The following is a 22,446-nucleotide window of genomic DNA, read 5'->3' on the forward strand; positions in this document are numbered from 1 at the left end:
TAGATTATAATAAAGCTTTGTTAATTTTAAAAAATATTCCAATTATAAATGATTTTGCAGAAAGAGGAATATAACTTAAGAAGGATTATAATAACAAAATAACCAAAAATGAATCTCAAAAACAATGTCTACTACGAATTTAGTGATTATTGCAAAAAATATCCTGACCATAAAAACAGTCATAAAGGGGCGGCCGCAACGCTACACGGGGCCTAGGTAGGAGAGTCCCCCCCCAACATTTGGTTTTGCCCCTCTATAATTTAATGTTAAAATATGTAAGTAAATAAAGAAGTTTTAAATTATTATTAATATATAAAATAGTATTAATTACTTTAAAGAATTTTTAGACTTAATTTATATTATTTTAAGTTTAACTGTTTTGTTATGTATTAAATAATATGCTTTTTAGCACATTTTGAAATAAATATATTTAACAAAGTTAATACAACTGTACACTTTCTAAAATCTCATACATTAAAAAAATAAAAAGTTATGTCATATAAAAATAAAATAAAACTCAGGAAATTTGAAGTTTAACTGAAGTACATTAAATTTGTGATAATAACAAGCTATTTTATGATTATTCATTCAGAAATATAACATATATTATATGTATAACCAAAACATTTTTTGCAATACTTTTCTGAAAATATGGTACCCTAGGAAAAAAACCACACGGAAAAAAAATTACAAGGAAATCACAATATAATAAACACTAAATGTATATTACTTTAAAATTCCAAATATTAGTTAAACCTTTATAAAATTTGAATCATAAAATAATCGTTTAAATATATTTTTTTTTTATAATAATTTTCAAAGTAAAAAGATGATTGGTAAAAATTAAAACAAAACAACGCTATTTCTAAATTGGTTTTTTTATTTTTTGAAAAAATATATATTAATAATAATATGTATTTTTTTATAATAATAATTAATAAGTAAACATGTAGTATACTAACTTGACAAGAAAAAAAAAAGTATACATTATATAGATTTTCATCATAAATAATACTGGTCTATACAAGACCACAAAATAGAATCATTTATTATTATAAAATAATAATTATAATTAATTGTTTCAAAGCTTTTGTAATGTTAATAATAATAATAATAATAATAAAAGAAATGTATAATAATAAATAAATCAAGTATAATCGTATAACAATAATAATAATAAAATAGTGTTAGGCTTTAAATATTGTTCGTGTTTTTATTTAAGACAAAGATATTGAGCAGAAAGAATTAAGTGCCCCCTCCCTTTGTTTTTGGAATGTGAAAGGAGTGATTGATAATTAGTAATATGACGTCCTGCTTGAGTGCATGATTACATTTTACTGGGCACATAAATATAATTTTATTATAAGCAATTATTATGCTAAACAATAAAACCATACTTCAATAAATAAAGGTACTTAAAAATTAAGGAAATAATAAATTTAATAAAAACTAGCTAAATTAAAAAAAAAAATTTTACATAACTTGTTCAACCATTTTTGTTATTACAACCTTAATAAATAGTAATTTAATAATAATCATAATTACAGACCAAGATGTAAAATGGTCTTGTAACTTTGGACACATAATGATCTTGGACTTACAGGCTTTTAACGCATATATTAATTGAATAACTACCCTGTACAGTATGAGCATGTATTTACATGTTTTCAAACTGATCAACTCGGCGTTTTGTATTGCCTTTTCTAATTTCACGCAGAGTTTTATATTTATCTCGCCCCTGGCGCACGTTTTCGCGATGGATTTTATCCATAGCCGTCTCCTTGGTATCATCTCGTGATTGAGCTAAGTCTTGTTTTAACATCTATATATTCATAAAATAGAATTAATAGTATTATGTTATTAAGTATATTAATAATAAGGACTACCTTTAATTGATCTTGAAGTCGTTCATTGCGCTCAGCGAGGGTACGACGTTCCTCCACTGGATCAACAATATCCATATCAGTATCTAAATCTTGTGTTTCATGACCATTGACCATTTCATCATTATCCTCATTTTCATTTTCTGTTACATGATGATGCTTGGGGGTTGCGGCAGCGGCAAGTGCTGCAGCTGCAGCCTCTTCTTGTTTACGTCTTGCCTCCTCAACTTCTTCCTATTAAAATGAAAGTTGGTTATCAATTAAATTATCGTACTGATTTGATTATCATTTTATTAGTTTAAGTATTATGTGAATACTCTGATAGTAGCCTAGGATATTATACATTAGTTTAATATTTTAAAGTCAAGTTTTACTAAAAATAAATTTTTATAAATAATATCCAATAGGTATCAAGTACCAAATCAGTACATAATTAGTTATTTAATTATTTTGTAAAAACAATAAAATTAAAATTTATCTTTTATCTAAATATTAAAAAAGTTACCATTTAGTAAAATTAAGTTTATAACATTTTGAGTAATTAATTTATAACATGCTTAAACGTGTTTATGTGCATAAACAAATATATTATACTAACTTGTAAACGCCTTGTTTCTTCATCTTTAGTTTCAACTTCAGATTGAATACGCATAACTTCTTCTTGTTTAGCTTTGATCTCTTCTTCTAATTTGGCTCTTTCTGCTGCTTCCATGTTCTTCGATTCTTCTAAGCGTTCCATCATTTTTTGAAGTTCATTTTGTCTTTGTTCAAGTTCTTCTTTAGCTAGTTGAAGTTTATTCAATTGGTCTTCTAAACGACGAATCATATCCTGAAATATTTTAAAAAATAATGATTAATACAATATAGATAATATATAATAATATAATATTGAAGTACTTGAGCACTGAGCAAATCTTGTTCACGTTTAGAAATTTCTGCTTGCATAACTTTCAAGCGTTCTTCATATTCTTGATGTTTTTTTTCAGCTTTTTCTCTTGCTGCTATTTCTAGTTGAAGTTTCTCTCTAAAAAATTGATTTTACATCTTAAATGTAGATATCTTAAATTTTATATACTCAATACTTAAAAAAATCTATAAAAATACCTTTGTTGTTGTTTGGCAAGTTTTTCTTCCCTTGCTTGAGCTTTCATTTGTTGAACATCAATAGTATCAGGCTTACGTCTCCTCATATATAATTCATGATTTCCCATGCAAAGAGCCAAAATACGTTTGTTAATACGAACACGTGGTGCAAAGAATACAAAGTCAGGAGCTTTCTTATCGATAGGTTTTATGATAAACTTTCTATCATTGAATGAAATATTACGGATTTCAGACCAAGGAAAACCAATCTTTGGAGTTAATCTAAAATAATAAATGTTTAAAAATACAATTATATTAAGTCTTGATAAAAGTTACTTACTTATCATCCTTTTCATAAATATTAAGACCTAAGGCATCAACACCCAAAAATAATTCAGTTCCTTTTTTGTTAAGAATGTCAAAGTAGTTAACTCCATACATTTCAAGATCTTGGGCAATTTTCAAGTATTCCATCATGGCATCTTCTCGCATCATACCTCTATGTTCATGCCACCACGTAGTAATACTAGACTCCCATTCTTCACGTGTCATTTTATGTTGATCCATAACACTAAAAATGATGTTCATATATAATTTAAATGTATAGCTATTAAATTACTATTAACAATTTACCGTTGTGGTAACAGACGATCGTTAGTAAGAAAACCAGGTGTATGAGTAAGTTTGTTGTAATCACCATGCCTTGCTTGAACAGCATATGAAGCAAGTAATACAGATGTTTCTGACGGACAGTAAATTTCATCAGATAAAATGGCATTTTTCACCTAAAAATAAAATATATTTTCATATTAAATAATTACAAGAAAACAAAATATTATATAATTAATAATCTTAACTAATATAAAAATAAATTTAAAATTTAGTTTATTCTAAATTAAGTTGAAGATTTTAAAAAAAATAAATGAATAATTAACATTTTATATTTAAAAAAAACCAGTTGATATGGTACGTTTATGATATACCAAACCTACACAAGAGCCTCGCACTGTGGTAAGCTGGCTTAAGTCATGTTTAAAAGAACACCATGTTTAACAGAAAATGTATGTTGAGTTATATTTGTTTCATTTTGTTATTTTTAACATAAGCATGAATTTATCTATAAACATATTGAAGAAAAAAACCATTTGTATTTGGAGTAGATTTTAATTTTAAAGCGAGATATAAGTGATATAACAATTATTAATTTTAATATTTTAAAAAATAATTATAACTCACTTAAAAATTATAATATCAAAAAACACCTTCAATCACATAGAAAATTGTTACATTTAAAAATTTGTAAAAAAAATGTACAATTAGAAATATTACGATTATACTAACGGTATTGTCAACATTAGGGAATAAGGTATAGGCCAATTGTACCTAACACAAAATTTTCGTTTAGAGTCAGTATACCAATTGTGCTTATACAACACATACTAAAATTCTTGAAAATTAAAATATATTTATTGATAAATTGATTACTGGTTAAAGTAACAGGGTATAATATATTTTATAACAGTACCGAGAATTTTATGAAACAAATTGTAATGTAATGTAATTGGTATTTAATTTTAAATAATTAAAATTTAAAAAATAACTTGTAAAATGCGAAAAAAAAAATTATTTATTTATTTATATTATAGGTATACTATATTATAATAAAGTAATTTTAGGCGCAATTGGTAAACTGCCAGGGAATATGCATGATATAATGCACTCTCAATTTGTCAATAAACTACCTAAGTATTACAAAGAATGACTCATAATTGATCAGCCTATACATTTTCAATTAATGTACGCTCTATGATTGTCAACTATATTGTTCTACTGTGCATGTTATGTATCAAATAATCACAGAATCAGAATAGAGTACTCTAAATTATTTATTATAACAATTAATAATTATACCAAAATGCCTCAGGAAATTAATATTATATTTTTCTGAACTGTTTTAATTTTTTTTTAATTAATATTTAAAATATCTATTACTAAGTCTATTTAAAGCTTGGCTAAGAAATAACAGAATTATCATACAAATATATATTTTTTTAAATCTATAGTACATGACTTATATTAAAAATAATATCTAAACAAATATTTGTAATATTTTCTATCATTACTATTTACCTACACATTATGCTTTATACGACTAATACTTTAGGAATCATGACTAAAGAGGTTATTTTTGCCAATAAAATAATTTGGTACAAAAAAATGTATAATCTTATCATCTATAAATTACCAAATAAATTGTTCATATTTTAATAGCAATTAATTTTGATAGTAGTTTTATTATTTCACAAATAGTCATAAATAGAAATTACATCAGAATTTTTAAAAATTGTTAAACGTAATATTTTTATTAGTATTAAAAAAAACCATTAATTACTAGAGCTTTTTTATCAGAACAATAATATTAATAATAAATATTCTTGGAATTGAATCAGTCGAGTAAAGTATAAAATATAATAATTACTCATTACTTAATGAAGTAATATGTATGGATTGTACAATTTATCTTTTAAAAAACATAGTATTTTACTTAGTTAATTGTATATTTGTATATGTAAATAATTATTAACTTTGTAAAAGAAAAGTATAATTCATAACAATGTCTTATTAATATTAAAATATTACCTGTAAGTAAAATAATCTCAAAGTAATATCTTGTATAAGTTCTTCTGCGACATCTTCTGGATAGAATTTGGCTCGGAACTTAAATTGAAGTGGGTTTTCCTTCTTAACATCTTGGCTCATGACCTGAATATACATATAAAAATATAATTAAAATACAAATTAATGAATATGGACATATGGTATAATTTATTTGATTAACAGTAGGTAATGTGCAAATTCAAATAATCATAAATTACAATTAAATGTAACGATAACTTGTCAGTTTAAAATAATAAATGCTACAAAAAAAACAAATAATACTTATTACATATATACGTAACTATTTTCAGTTATTGTTTATGTACTATATAATTAGTAAATTCGATAAAATTAAACACTAACTTAATTTAATTTATTTCAAATTAGTTAAATTTTAATATACAAACATAAAAAATTAAAATTATAGTGACATGTTACAAATATCAAAATCCGGAAAGATCTTTAAATGTAATAGTTAATTGTATAATGATGAAAACTTATGAATACACTTTGGATGTGATTTACTATCACGATACTCTGGTAATAACCATATATTAACCTGTCTATGTCTAACGAGATAAAAAAGGCAAAATTTCAATACTCAAAATCGTAATTGCAAAGTATGAATTGAGCAGTGGCAGATTTAAGGGGGGCCGAAAGGCATCGCCCCCTTCCCCCCATTGACATAAGTTAAATACACATTTAAAATTAATGTCTATTTGTATGTATTTGTTAATTACTGAAAAAATTTAAGATTTGCATTTTGGACTATCCCCCCCCTCCCACCAAAATTAAATCCTGGCTCTGCCACTGGAATTGAGTTAACAATATTATATAGGAAATTATTTGAAAAAATATTTCATTAATTTTTTTAAATATTGTGCAATGAATAAATTAAAGTAAAATAAGTAATTTAATAATACAAGAAAACATAAAACGCTGTAGATAAAACAATATGTAATAAAACTAATAAAAGAATGAGAACATGATAATTTCTCAAAAATATTCTCCTATTCATTTGTTTAAGATATTTGAATTCTAAGTCCTGAACATCATATTTTTTATCTTAGTAGGTGGAATATCGCAATATTCCTATTTTCTAGTAATTAGATATTAATAATATTATAAAATTATATGAAATATAATATGCCAGTAACTGATAGCTCATAAATTTATACATCACCTACAGATACTTTTTTAAGAGGACGCATATACATGCATGTCTCCGTCTTACTAATGTAAAAAACATAGCAAAAACTGTATTGCACGGGAATGAACCGAGAATAATAAGTAAGAAACGAAATTTTCACAACATAAAAAGGCTTTTGCTATGAAATATCGTTTTTATATTTAAAAAAAAAAGTTATTTAAGTTCAAAAATAATGGATTTTGAAATAATATGAAATTTTTTCGTATAAGGGATATTAAAAAAATAAAAACGATATTTCACAGATAATTTTTTCAACTATATTTTATATCAATTTGGAGTCTCAACTATCACTACAGACAGTGATTCTATCCTGCGCAAAACAGCTTTTTTACATGTGTAAGACGAAGACAACACATAAGGATGTAGTGTCCTCTTAAGAGAAGACGCAACACCGGAATTTGTCAACTCTTGTACATGTGCATAACATGGCAAATTTAAGTTAAATATTTCACGTTTAACTTCATTTTCTAAGTTAAAATATTCATGTGAAACGAGAACTTATTCATAATTAAACTTAAGAGAACATTTTCTATTTTAGTACGTCAGATTTACGATATTTTAATTTTTAAGTGTTATGATCATTTTAAAATTGCAATATTCTACGTTCTCATAACTCGCTTAAAAATGTATGGCGTAAAAAATAAGCAAAACTCGTAAAATTCTATTACTTATTATATATAAGACGAATAATAGTGACAAATTTTTAAGGGATTTTTTTCTCAGTATCTTATAATGTATATGAATAATAAGTGAGTATGACCATTAGCTAGGTATAATAAATAATCATTTTCATAAAATACAAAAAAGAATTAAGTATTCTCAGGAAGAACTTTGAAAATGTTTATACAAGCTCTTTATTAATTCAAAAAAAAATGTAGATTATTTGGTATAACTTTTATTCACCTTATCAATTTGCATGTAACTAATTGATAAAAACATAAAAATGTCATAAATAATTATCTTAATAGATAATCATATGCAAGGAAAAAATTGAAAAACCTTCATTAATACCTAACATTATTTAACAGTTGACCTTCAAAAGAATTTGTACCGTGAAATAGTGACGAGAATAAAAAAGTTTTTAACATATACAAAACTCGAACGTGAATTTCTTAGGAAACATAACTGTTTTTCCAACACTTATGCTATGACTACAATTAAAATTAAGAAAATATAATGAAGGTCGAGATCGTGACCTCTACGGGTTCTACGTGAGGACAAAATATAATTTTTTTCAATGCGTAACTAAGTAGAAAAATTATAAAATTATCTTGGATTCACATATTTCACAGATATTAATATTATATATTATAATTACAATTATAATACAGATTAAATTGCTATTACGATTAAAAGAAAGTAGAACAATCAACGAAATATATGCACGCATCGTTATAGAGAAGTATACATTCATTATCATCACCTGAATATGGTTCACAAGTCACAACCAGTTCTTTAACCTCAGTTCATAATGTTCATATATTATATTTTAAATAATTTATTAATACACAATAATTCAATTTTTATTTTCATATAAATGTTTGTTCAACAAAGATAATACAGTTTTAAAATTAAAGAGAACATTAAAAAAAAAAAAACAATAGAATAATTGATTTATAATTTATAAAAAGCTTCTTAAAAAATTAGTGTTAATTATTTGAACAGGAAAAATAAAAAATCATACTGTTTTAAAATAATAACTGAAATTATAAAATATATACATTATACATAAAACTGAAAGCTACCTATGTGTTGATTTAATTCAATTGTTTATGTAAAGGTTTACTAATAATACAAATTACATAGGCATAAAAGGAAACTATATAAATATAATATTCACTGTATAACGCAACTATGTGATGGAAAACCATAAAAACAAATTAAACAATGTGGGTAAACTCATTATTATAATGTCAGCAATTGTGTAGCGAAGGACACTAACAATACATATGGTCAGTTGGAAAATTAGAATGAGTGTAGGGATACACGCGAAAAAAAAGAACAGAATAACATTATAAATATGAATATAATATGTATGTGTGCGTGTATGTAAGCTAAAAGAATGTATTGAATATATCGGGTTGATCAAAACAATACTTGTTATGCTTATCTAATATTACGTCGAGTGATCAAAAGGAATGTATGATACCTGTAACCAATATTTATGTCTTGGATCAAAATAATCAATGGATTCTTCAACAATTGATTTCCTGTTCCATAAATTCCATACTTTTTTGCAAATATTTTCAGGCTGCGCATGTAAAGTAATATATAATGTGAACAGTTGTTTCACATTTAGAAACACAAGACCGAATAAAAATTAATACAATAATATTACTAATAATTAATATCAATGTATTTACTATTTTGTATAAGTATCAAAGTATCATCAATTTTAAAGATTATAACATATTTGCACCATCATGATTTTCTTAGATAATAACTACTATCCTTCATTAAAATAATTGATTACAAATAATAACGTATTTAAAAATAGAAAAATTATACAGAAACATATATTTTTATTTATAAGATGACGCCACGCCCGCATGTGTGTTCTATCCGTCTTATATACGTCATACATCATAACAAATTTGTGTTCAGTACTTCAGTAGAATCCATTCCATGTTTTTTAGCTTTAATATTAAAATAAAACTACCTATTATCTAGACAATCTCATAGGCTTTTATTGATAATATCAGCTTAAGTGCATTAAAGTGAATTAGAGATATGTAAAACATAATAATTTTAAAATACTCATCTCACTTTAAAATTATAATATTAATAAAAGCTTATATGAAGGCCCAGAATCTAGATAATATTCTTGCCTTTAAGTTTAATAATAGGTAAATTTACTCTAATATTACGACAACATAGAATGGATTCTGCTGAACGTAAATTTGCTACGTAGTATGTATGTAACACGGAAACATCTTGTGCGGATATGGTGTCCTCTTAAAGATATGTATAAGAATGTACACAGCCGAATAATAAAAAAACTAATTTTAAGTTGTATACAATATTTCAAATATGTTAATTTCTAAAATTTGTTTTTTTTTCTAAAAATATGTAATTTTTAGAAATTTATACTAAAATCGAAAAAAAAAAATGATTAACATAATTAAATATTGAGGAAATTGTTACATTAACAGTAATTTCGATACCATTAGTTATTATTTATTACTTAAATGAATATTATTAAAACTAACCTAACCTAACCTGACCTGACGGCACCATTAAACCAACATAATATACGAATGTTGTCTCCGAGTGATATACCCTAGGTAGTATTATATTATGTGATCAAATTAAAAAAGACATTAAAATGAATGGCAAAAGACGAAAATTCTATTATTTTAAACATAAAACAGTTTAAAATTTGGATATAAATAATAACTAAAAATCAAAAAATTTTCAATTTTATCAATATTTTAATTTTAATTTCAGATTTTGTCAATGTGATAGGTACTTAGTTTGAAAATTAAAATACAATAAAATATATATGCTAAATTACATCACTTTTGTAATTAATAACATACGAATTTATTTAATATTTTGAAACTGGTTTCGGATAAATTGTGAATTTTATTCAACATTATACATTTTCAAAAAAACTAAATTGTCTAAAATAAATTACTTAAAAATTATTTAAAATACATTTTTTTAAACATCTAAGATCCAGAAAATTAAAAGCAGATTGATATAAATTTGAAAAACTTAAATCATCGCAATTGAAAAAATATTTTGTTAACGTATTTAATATTTTAAGTACTCATAAAAAAAAACACAAGTAAGGATTTAAAAATCTATAGAATAGTAATAAGTTATGACTAATGAATAATATAATATAAGTAACCTTGCGAAGCTGCAAGTATTAACAGATTTCAAGTATTCATTTAAAAACTACATGTTCTGATAAACGGAATTTAAAAATAACCTATCTCAAAGTTGAAAATCTAATCAACAATCTTAAGCAATGATTGTTAGTCAACAATTAGACAGGTATAGATTATGATATTCAAAAAAGTAGAACATAAGTAAAAAAAAAACGTATTGATAAAAATGTACGATCTTCAGCTTAAAAAGTCAATTCAAAAAATCCATCAGAGTAGTTAAATAAAAAAAAATGACGTCTCCAAAGTATCATCGACTGTACAATTCTATTTTAATAAATGAAAATGAAAATATTTGGCTTCTTTAAACTTAATTTATAAACTAAAACAATTAAAATATTATAATGTATTTTACTAAAGTTAAATTCCGGAACATAATTTTATTATGTCAATGGTCAAATCCGGTAACAACACTAAGTACCGAAGTTCTTTGGGACATGTGAGTTCCTTGAGGGCGTTATACCCGCAGGTATTGTCTCTGTCTTACTAATGTATATCACAGCAAATTTACGTTCAGCAGAACACATTTTGTGATGTTAGTTTTGATATTAGAGTAAATTTGCCTATTATCATATTTAAAGGTAAGAATATTATCTAGAAAATGTAATATTCTTTTATTGATATTATCATTTTAAAGTGAGTTATTGCTATGTAAAATATTACAACTTTAAAATATTCATAACTCACTTTAAAATGATAATATCAATAAAAGCATATTACATTTTCAAGATAATATTATTACCTTTAAATTTGATAATAGGTAAATTTACTCTAATATTGAAGCTATCATCACAAAGTGTGTTCAGCTGAACGCAAATTTGCTATGATCTACATAAGTAAGACAGAGACAACACATGCAGGTATTGGTATAACGTCCTCTTAACCAGAAACTCTCCGAAAAATTCTAGACAAATGTTTTTTGTACAATAAACCGAAGTATTAGTAGAATCTTTCTAAAAAAATTCAATAATTATAGTAAATAAATTATATCTCGAATTTTAATTAATAATAAAATATAATTTTATTATATAACTATGTTGAACACAAATTAAGTAATTATAATATCTGTAATTTAATATTAGTTTAGAGGTAAGCGATAAAATGTATTAATCATATTAATTGTTTTTTTACACGTTTTTCTCTCTATTTACTGTTGTATGCGGTTCTTTTTATGAACGTGTATTCCATACTGATGGGCAATGACGGCATAATACTACACGCGATTTTTCTGGCACTTAATGACCTTGACACAATGATGTATCTTCGTTTTAGAAAGTAGTATACGATATGTCCGCGAGACAAGGCCAAATATCGAAACGTACAGACACTTGATAATTCTGTAAATGCCTGAGAAATGCTATTGGAATAATTTATCAAAAATATATTCCAATCAGTTTTCCCCATTTTTTGAATGATTAAAAAATTTGAAAAAATAAATATTTAAACTTAAGAATTTCTAAATGTTTTTAACTGTAGATTTTTGAATTTGCATCAAAAACATTTTATGAATATCTAAATGAAAAAAATGCTCAATATATGGTAGGTTAGTTTAAGTAGTGAAATAGTGAATATAGAAATCACGTTGACAATAATTCAAAGAGAAATCAGTGTTTAGCCGTCAATTATAATGGATACATCCGGTTTAACCGGGCTTTTTAATTAATATCGAAAGTCACGGAGAGTGAATATAAGGGAAAAACGAAAAATCAAATATCCATTAAAGGTAATATTTTTATAAAATAACCGTAACGTGGCTAAAAGTGTACAAAATTGTTATTTAACAATAATAAAAGAATTTATGTATTTATAAGTTTCTAATTATTGAAGCACGCAAAACATTTAATATTTAAACTAAAACTATTTGATAGTTTGTTATGTTATTTTGATAGTCTACCTTCTAAATTTTTCTAATGAACCTTAAAGAGAATAGATATATAGTACATAATTCAATTTGTATAATTAATAATTAATAATTAAAAAAAAAAAAATAAAAAAATAATTTTAAATTATTTCAACATAATTAAAGTGTTTTTAAATTTATACGGGTACACTATCAAACATCACATTGAATATAAATATCAATGAAGAATATTTTATTTCTTTATAGAAAATAAATCACTTTTGATGCTGATAAGAAAAAACGTATTTATAAAAATCTCGTTATCAAACCTCTTAAACATCAACAATAAAAGAAATAACTATTTTTCATTTTTCATTATTAAAACACCTGTTGCATCTTTCGCCGGAGCAAGATAAATGTGAGCAGGTGAAGTAATAAAAATCAACAAGTGGCTAAAATATTTCATAAACGATGTATTTTGTAAAACAACGGCTTGACAATAATAGTATTAGTACCTAATAAAATGTGTTCCAAAAACAATGTCAAAAGTACATTATCTTAATTATTAAGTGTTGTATATTTGTACAGTGATTAACGGAGATGTTTGCTTTTACAAGTCTACGAACTATTCATGAATTTGCATAACCTAATTGTTCGATGACATTAAACTGTGACTTTGGCAGTAACGCATTAGTCACGCGTACTGTACGAGTCTTCGAGAATGCTAATAAACAGTTTTTATGAAGCGGTTCGATCACAAATAGACAAGAAAAACTTGACAAAAACTCATAATATAATACCTACGGCTCGTCCTCCAAGGTCGTACGGTTTAAAATATACTTGGGTTTAGAAGTGTTAAACATCATCTTGGGTTTTACAATAATAATATAATACATAATACATTGATGCTGTACCTATATTGTATTCAAAGAAAAAAACATTAAATCAACTGGTACCTTTTTATATAGTTTGATCCAAGTCATATCGCCTTTGTTGTCAGTGTACTGTAGGCCGAAAAACCATACCTCCCTCAAGCCAATGGTTTTTACTACCTGGTCGAATAGCTGTTTGCCGGTGGTAGTTTGCTGGATAGCAAACTCCAGCTCGGCATCCATTGTGGTCACTCTCACGTTCATCTGAAACAGGTAATGTTTGAAAATTCAATTTAAAAACATAATGCAATCCAACCCAGCAAGATATCCTCCCTGCCGTTTACACAGATCCCACACCGTAACAATCGTTATTACAATTATGTTTTGTTATGTAATCTGAATTGGCGGGAAATAAGCAAATCAAAAGTAGTTAGGCCTAAACGGCTAAACACATATTAAAATGTCCCTGTCGATGAGAACTTTTAAATATTAATACAAAGGTCTAAATTACTAACGCGGAATTTCATTAACTTGCAATAAATAAAAAATTATCATTTAAAAAAAATATATATTAAAAGTATGCGTCATCTGTAATGTTTATATGAATTTTAAAATAATATCGTCAGTAACACGATACAAATCGTTTTATACGACATCAACGATACACCACGGTATATTTGTTCCACGTCTCAAGGACTTACAGTTTTTCCGGACACCATCTTGTCACGGTAGTTCTGAAAACACGGTACAGTGATATCGACAGAAACAACACACACAAACGACTAGCAGGTTGCACAATCACGTTAAAACAGTGTAATTAGGATGCACACGCACAAACTGAAACACTTAACTATCCGCGCACACGTTCAATTGGCCGAGGGGATGAAAAACGGTCGAAAAAAAATGATTATTAATATCCGTTGCACATTTGTAACGCGGTAGCGAAGAGAGCAGATGGACGCGACGCCAACGGTTATGCAGGTGTTAATACAATACTGACTAGTCTATACTGGCTAGCGAGTTATGACTAGTGACTGTCGACTGAAGAGCGTCTGAGGCATGAGCGCCGAGAGGCCGGGGAGACAAACCGAGTAGTTACCCGCCGATACAACGGGCATGGTTTTGAAGAGTAAAAAAACCGCCGGAGAACAAGGCGTGGCCAAGCGGTGATGATGATGATGGTGAAAGTGGTGGGGGAAACGTACGACCAGAAACCGGTTATAGGAAGCGACAACGCCGCCGCCGGCTGGCACTGTACCGCCACCTGGTTTCGGGCCAAGGTGCGCTGTCGCAGTGTTGCGCCAACGGCTGAACGGCGGCGGTTTGTCCGTTGATAGCTATGCCGAAACCACTTTACGAAACCCTCAATGACAATTTAAACAATATTTATACACTTTTTTTCCTACCTTCATGTTAACGATCGAGATACTTGGAATTTTTTACCATTCATAATCATAAGTTTACGTCATAGATAAGGCGGAACGTGACGATCCACTTACTTGTTTGGATAATCCCCTTCCCTCCACCCAACTATAATACAACACATTCTATAGGGTTGTACAACTTAATGTTTCATATAATCGATGCAATTACAGAAAACAACAAATCACTCAAGAGATAATTTAACTACTTAGTCTTGTATCGTGGGCAATATGTTAACGATCTGTTAAATATAATCATTTGATAATAAATATTTATAATGAATAAGATTCTAAAAACTATAGAAATTAAAATTAAATCAAGAAAAATTTTAATATTTACAAGGAACGATCGAAAAAGATAGAATGCTTAAAGTCAATAATATAATTGAAACGTGTACTTGTATAAGATATTTGTTTTTAATTTAAATACGTGTAACTAAAATATTTTTCCATTCTTAAGATATTTATTAATTGATTTGTTTAAAATTTAAAATGAGTATTTTTATTTATTGTAAAATAATGTTATTACAATTTTTTAATAAATTTAAAGTGTCAGTTGTGTTTTTTATAGTAATTTAATAAAAAAAACGAATTATGTAAGATCTGTTATATATACAACGTAATATAGCTTTAGCAGTATACCTTGAAAATAGCATAGCAATACTCGCCAATGTTTTCAAATTTAAAACTTTTGAGATTATCTAATAAGCTATAATTTTGAAAAATTTTTATTAGAGCATTTAATCCTACAATGCAATTCAAAAATTAACAGTAAAAATACCCGGTCATATGCACTTATATAAATCATAAATTTCCAAACATTAAATGACGATCACAAATTAATGTCGATTATAGCTAATAAAATTAATTTATAAAGCTTAAATATGCAATTATAAACCTCTAATAGGAAAATATATAAAATAAAATATTGTATTTTAATTTTTTAATTAGCCAAACAAATTTGGAACCTTTTTTTAGTTATTTTAATTTTAATTATAATAATCATATGCAAAAATACAATTATAACCATATTAGCCCTACAGATTTTTAGTCATCATTAATTTGTATTGTTCAATAGAACACATTTTTAAATTTAAATATTATTATTTATTTTATAAAAACTTGCATATGTAATTTTAATGGCCAGTACCTCAAATTTAAAACTTACAACAATTTAACTTTAAAACTGTTCAAATACAATAAATATGATATGTGTAGTCTTTTATGAAATTTAAAAACAAAAATAAACATTAGTCACTAAGGAAACATCGCTAGTCTTTTCATAGTAGTTTAAAATAGGCTCATTTTATGTACGTATTATGCAATGAGCTGTAATCAGGTTTTAAACCTAGTTGGATTTATCTATGAATATGTTATAACACATTTTCTAAAAAACTATGTACAGAAGACTATAAAAATACATAATAAATAGGCAAATAATTAACAATGAAATGAAAAATGTAAAATAAAAATCAAGGCTGTATACTAACTATAACATTTAAAAAAAAAACATTGTTTTAAAGAAATAAAATCGTTAATAGGAACGATAAGCTTTACAATTACTGTTCATAGAATCAGTAAAATGGTTAGTAAATTTTTTAATAATAATATATAAGTAATAAAAACAGTTTTAATATTATAGCTAAACTAAAACAATTGTCAATTACTTATTAGTTTATTAATAAAGATTAACCCTTACGCGTAACCACAAATTATTTAAGACTTTTGAATATAATTTAATAATTTATATTAACTATTTCATACAAAGGGAATATAAAAAGTTTTAAAATTGTATAATATGAAACATATTAACACTAAGCAATTTTTTATTGACACATTTTTTAAAAACTTTAAAATCTTGGGAGTTGATTATTTAATGTATAAATTAATCTAAAAAAATCCTATTAAATATTAACCTTGATAAAAAATAAATAAAATACTAATCCTAGATCAAAGACCAACACATATTAAAAGTGTACTCACTTTCTATCCAAATGATTTAAATTTTATAATTATATAATTTATTTTAACTATTTCAATAATAATGATTCGCCAATGGTATCTAAATAGTAAATATGTAAGCTTATATTAGTTAAATAATTTATAAATTTATGCATATGAAATATTCAGGGGAAAACAACAATGCATATCATAAATAGAGATAACGACAAATTTCTATTTTTTAGACTGCACAGAAAACAGTGGTTATTATCTCAAGCAAATTGTTTTTGAAGCCATGATATTAACATACAATAAATGGTAGCTAGCAAATAAATTAAAATTAATTATTTTGTGGTGTTCAATTTTGTTTATTTCTTGAAATTGTTTAATAGAACATTAAATAAAATTAAAATTAAAATCGACACCATAATAGATGATAAAGTAACTAAAAACTATTAAAAATGATTTAATTGTATAATTATGAGAAGGGTAATTTCAACAATACGAAAAATACTAATGGATTTATTTAATATATTGTATGTATTATTAAATTAAATTGGTAACACAATATAATTTATAAACAGAGTATAATATTTATTCTCGGGTTTTTCACACAAAACTTTAATTATGATCTCGTATTAGCAAATGTAGTAGAGAACTTATTCTATGTTCTGAGAATGTGAGATTTGTATGGGTACTTACTTCTTAGCCTTAATTACTTAATTGATAAATTCTAAAATTTTTATTTTGATGAAAAATAGATTCCCCTAAAAATCTTTTGTTTTACTAATCACTATAATATGCTCCGAGTTTTTGTCGACAAGCGTCAGAAGATCTCAAAAATCGTGTTAAATTTTATCAAAATTGAGTTTTGAAAGAAGGTAAATTTTATCCTTGTGGTGTATTCACTAGTAACACAATAAATGTTAACAAATAAATGAAATATTTTTAAGTAAGTGCTATTAAAAACCTTACATTTAAAACTCAAAATAAGTTTTTGGTTCTACTCAGAAATATAAAATAATTATTCTCGAACGGCAAACTGTATACATAAAATTACATAGACTCTAAATAAATAAAAACAACATTTAAACATTTTATTACAAAAGGAATTTAAACAAACAATTGATCATTGTCAAATAATTGCAATAAATTCTTACCGAAAAGTTTAAAAGCTCAATGTTTTTTAACCTAAGGATCGCGATATCTTTAGATAGCCAACATATATAAAATATATATTTAAGGATCGCTTAAAAATTAAACATTCATTTAGGAGGACGTTGCGGTAAAATGGTTGAGAAACACTGAAATAGCCAATTCTTCGGTAATACCACTTCTATAAGACTAAAAAGCCCCCACTCAAAAGCTTTCATCTGAAACTAAGAACATCCCGGTACTACCTAGGAACTCATATAAAGAATAGACGCTTACAATCGTACTTATCAGATGACAAGATTACATTCACACAAACTTTATCTGTATAATATTTAATCCTATTAGTAATGTAACTAACTAGACTACTAGAGAATACACTGTTTTTAATGATATCTCAAATGGTTAATATTACATAAAGTAATACGTTCTATTATTATTAAACTTATAATAATAACATGTTATGCAACGACAATTTAAATATAATAAATATAAAAAAAAAATGAATTGATGAACAATCGCGTACTAAAGTTAAATAATAAATATATATTTTATATATTAAAAATAATTATAAAAAAAAGTGGTGTTTGATTATCTTAATTTGAACTCTAAAGTCTAAGGGGTAAAAAATATTTTCTTAATGAGAATAGTTTTCCAAATAACACCGATTATAATAATATTGACATCTAAAGATTACCCCCTTATCAGTTGACCATTTATTATTTAAATTATATATTAAAAGATAAAATAAAAACCATTGTTTACATATTATTTTTATACTTTTAGTCGCTTGGATAAATAATAATTCTTTAGTGGTATTAAATTAAATGAAAAATGGGAAATGGCTTAATTAGAATAATACAAATAAATCCAAAAATATCAACTACAAATGCATTATATATGTTTTATTATTTTGAATACTACTACGAGTAAAATGTTTTTAATTTTTGAATTAAAAAGAATAAATAAAAATCAATCAGGATATTTTTTAAAAATAATTTCTTAGCAATTTATGATAAACTAATCAATTAACTAACTATTTATATAATTATATATTACAATATAATTTATACAATTAAACGTATTATTACTTCAACTTTTTCAACTTTAATAAATTCAACAATTCACTTTTGTTTTATATATTTTTTTAAATATTACAATGATAAAACAATATTATAAAATGATTTATTGATGTATTATGTTATTTATATACATTTAGTTAGTATAATATATTAGTTAAAAAAAGTGAACTATTAATCCATCCAAATTTTTTGGAATTGTATTCGTTGAATAAAACTAACTACTTAGTAATACGAAATAACATTAATAACACTTCATTCGAATTTGGTTATTTCATATTTGCTAACCTTCAAATAACCGGAAAAATGACCTAATATTTTAATTTCACTTTCAATTACATTTTTTTTTTTACGGAATTACGCGAAATCATAAAATTAGATATTTTAAGAGTACATCGAATTTGTACTCTTTTTATTTTCCATTACATATTTAGCACAAATCCTTATAAATATATTGTTCATTGTTAAACTGACAAAAATGTTTAGTTTTAACTTTTAAATACATGTTTGAATACTATTTTTAGTTGCACCATTATACACAATAATTACTACAATAATACTGGATTACATATTACTGGTATAAGCTTACACAATTCGTAAATGTAGAAAATAAATCAAAATCATTAGGGTACACACTATACAGTCTTGCTATAACATGGTATGTAGACGATGTGGTAGGTAGGTATTACAAGGGGAATCACAGGATGCAAGAGGATAGGAGCCGATTGTTGTATACCAGTAAGTAATAATATAGAATAACATTGTGGTTACTGTAAAAACCATTGTTTAAAATGTAAATTGAGTAGGCCTTTACAAATCTTTTATATTATAATAACACCTAATATATTATAATACTATGTGGGTTGTATTATTATTACATTGTGAATAATAAACCCAGGGTTTATTTGTAAAAAAAAAAACAAAAACAATAATATCAACAAAATGTATGTAAATATTTAATAAAAGTAGTTAATAATAATCACTTGTTTCGAAAAAGTCATTTGCAGATAATTTAATTTATTGATACAATTATCAGTTTACTTCCTGTAGTTACCAAAATAGCAAATTCATGAATATTATTCTGGGTTAAGAACACTAAACAGTGTATCAACTATAAATAGGTAATTTTTTTATTGTATAATTGGTGTAGTGTAATATAAATGAAATAGTTAATATTATTGTGAATTTTATTAAAATAATGCACTAACTTAAAAGCAACAAATAAAATAATAAAGCACTTAGTTTATACAATTAAAATACATTTTAGCATAACATCAAACCTTAACTAATACCAATTTATCTAAAATGTACCTATTTAATTTATTATACTTATATCAAGTAATTAACAAATAAAATTATTATTACTATTGAATGTTGATCAACAATTTTTGTAGGTACGGATGTATATTTGATATAAATTTTAAATTAAAAGGCTATTGCTAATTTTAAGCATTTATATGTAAATAAAGTTTTTTTTATAGAAGTCATTTTGTTGCAATCTTAAATGTAAAATGCTTACACCAAAAAAAAAAATTAAATTAATTTACAAAGAAATAAAAAATTAACACCATTATCATAAATTTAAAAATGCATTATATAATATTACACTTATTATATATTTTTTAAATAAGAACAATTTATAAAAGTTGAAAATAAAATTGGTATATTTTTAATAAAATTTAATTTTTAACATTTTTTCATTAATATGTATTTAATGGTATGGAAAAAATAATAGTCTAAGCACAGACATAATAATTAATTAAAGTTGATAATAATGATCTTTGTTTTTCAACAGTAAGACTGGTTAAATAACAAAAATGTAAATGACAGAATTACAGTTCACCAGATGCTTACACATTATTATGTTGCCAACACAGAAGGGGTCTTAAAATGTTTTTTTTTAGAATATTTTTTATACACATCTTAAAAAATAGTCATGCATATTAAATTACAAATAAATTTTTTTTTATTATTATTATTAATCGTAAAATATAGAATTAAGTTATAAATTAATTCAGAATAAACCAATTATTGTTCTCAAATAGATCAAATTTAATTTAAAACCTTACTTTTATAAATATTATATTATTTGCATAACATTAGTTTAAAGTTAATGATTTAATTATTTGTCTTCTATACGACACCATAAAGCTTATCAAAAAAAATATATAAGATAAATTAAATTCATTATTTAAAACTTCTATAACCACTATTTATTAAAAATAAATAAAGTTTTAACTTACAGATTTTGGCATCTTGAATTATAGTTGGAAGTGGCTATGTGTTCAACATAAAAACCTGAAATAGTTGAAATATTTTAAATTAGGTGTTAAGTATATTAATTAGCAGTAAAATTGGTAATAGTGTAATATAATATTTCAGAAGTCAAAACATATACCTATTGAAATAAACTGACAAAAAAATATTTACAGAAATTAGTGTTTCATAATGTATTTTAAAACAATTTGCTAAATTACCTAATCTTAAATTTCTATAAACAATATGGATTACATAAAAGACCAATTTACTAATGGTTAAAAAATCAATAAAAATATTTGAAACTTTTACACAATGTATCTACCCAAAAATTGGTCATTTAATTATTACTTAATTTTTAAAACGTACAAAACGTATAAATTAATAAAACATTCAGATTATTTTTATTTTTATATAATTGGTTTGTATAACGGGCGATATAGTACTAGTTACTAAGCTAGAATATCCTAATATCGATTAATTATCAAAGGTAAATTCCATAGTACATTCAAAAATGCAACATGTATCGACAGTTACATAATTAAGTGGCTTGCTTATAATCTATATAATATTATACACCCATGTCCTACCTATATTATATTATATGGTACACACTTATATTTGATAATATAGTGTTCTTAGATTATAACCTCTAATATTAATCACTTATCATCGTCGAGTAAACCAGATTTGGCGTATCGGATCGACGTCAACGGGCGGTTTTCTCAGAATAGCCGGGCGATGCAGATTCTCCGAATCTGAAGTGTCGCCTGTCGCTGTTTCTAGGCGAAAAAGTTCCGAAAAACCGGGAGCGGATAAAATGGACAATAAAAACAGTACGAGTAATGCACACAAAAATCTTGACTCACCCCGGTAGAAGTTGTTGTCGTCGTCTGTCGGTGATCCTAAAGCAATTCAAACGCCTTCTCCGGTATCCCGCACGATGGGCAGCGCAACGATGTATGTGTGTGTCTCGAGTCTCGACCCGGAATGATCCGTTTGATTTATTTTTAATTTTTTTTTTCACTTTTTTATTTTTACGTTGAAATATTTTCAAAAATACATCACGCACGAAAATGGAAAAACGTAATCACGTCACGTTGACTGATGGTGTCGCGCGAATCAGCAAATGAACCCGGTCCGGATAATCATTACAGC

General features: G+C 25.3%; 1 protein-coding gene across 3 annotated transcripts; it reads right to left on the minus strand.

Annotated features, from left to right (window-relative positions):
• Nucleotides 1–862: 862 nt before the first annotated feature.
• On the minus strand, nt 863–22,414 carry LOC132928753 (moesin/ezrin/radixin homolog 1). Of its 3 annotated transcripts, none has more exons than XM_060993617.1 (11): nt 22,158–22,414; nt 21,276–21,330; nt 13,524–13,703; nt 5,607–5,729; nt 3,600–3,751; nt 3,307–3,537; nt 2,988–3,248; nt 2,781–2,907; nt 2,482–2,712; nt 1,887–2,117; nt 863–1,822 (listed from the first exon to the last, which is right to left on the minus strand). In XM_060993617.1, the coding sequence occupies exons 2-11, from the start codon at nt 21,285–21,287 to the stop codon at nt 1,658–1,660; spliced, it is 1,713 nt and encodes a 570-aa protein (XP_060849600.1). In that variant the 5' UTR covers nt 21,288–21,330; nt 22,158–22,414; the 3' UTR covers nt 863–1,657. The 3 variants fall into 3 exon arrangements, with proteins under 3 accessions (XP_060849600.1, XP_060849601.1, XP_060849599.1); XM_060993618.1 differs by lacking the exon at nt 22,158–22,414 and adding an exon at nt 21,510–21,611; XM_060993616.1 differs by lacking the exons at nt 21,276–21,330; nt 22,158–22,414 and adding an exon at nt 14,141–14,546.
• Nucleotides 22,415–22,446: the final 32 nt, after the last annotated feature.

This window comes from Rhopalosiphum padi, chromosome 4 (assembly GCF_020882245.1).
Source record: "Rhopalosiphum padi isolate XX-2018 chromosome 4, ASM2088224v1, whole genome shotgun sequence".
In the NCBI taxonomy this organism is placed as follows: Eukaryota; Metazoa; Arthropoda; class Insecta; order Hemiptera; family Aphididae; genus Rhopalosiphum; species Rhopalosiphum padi.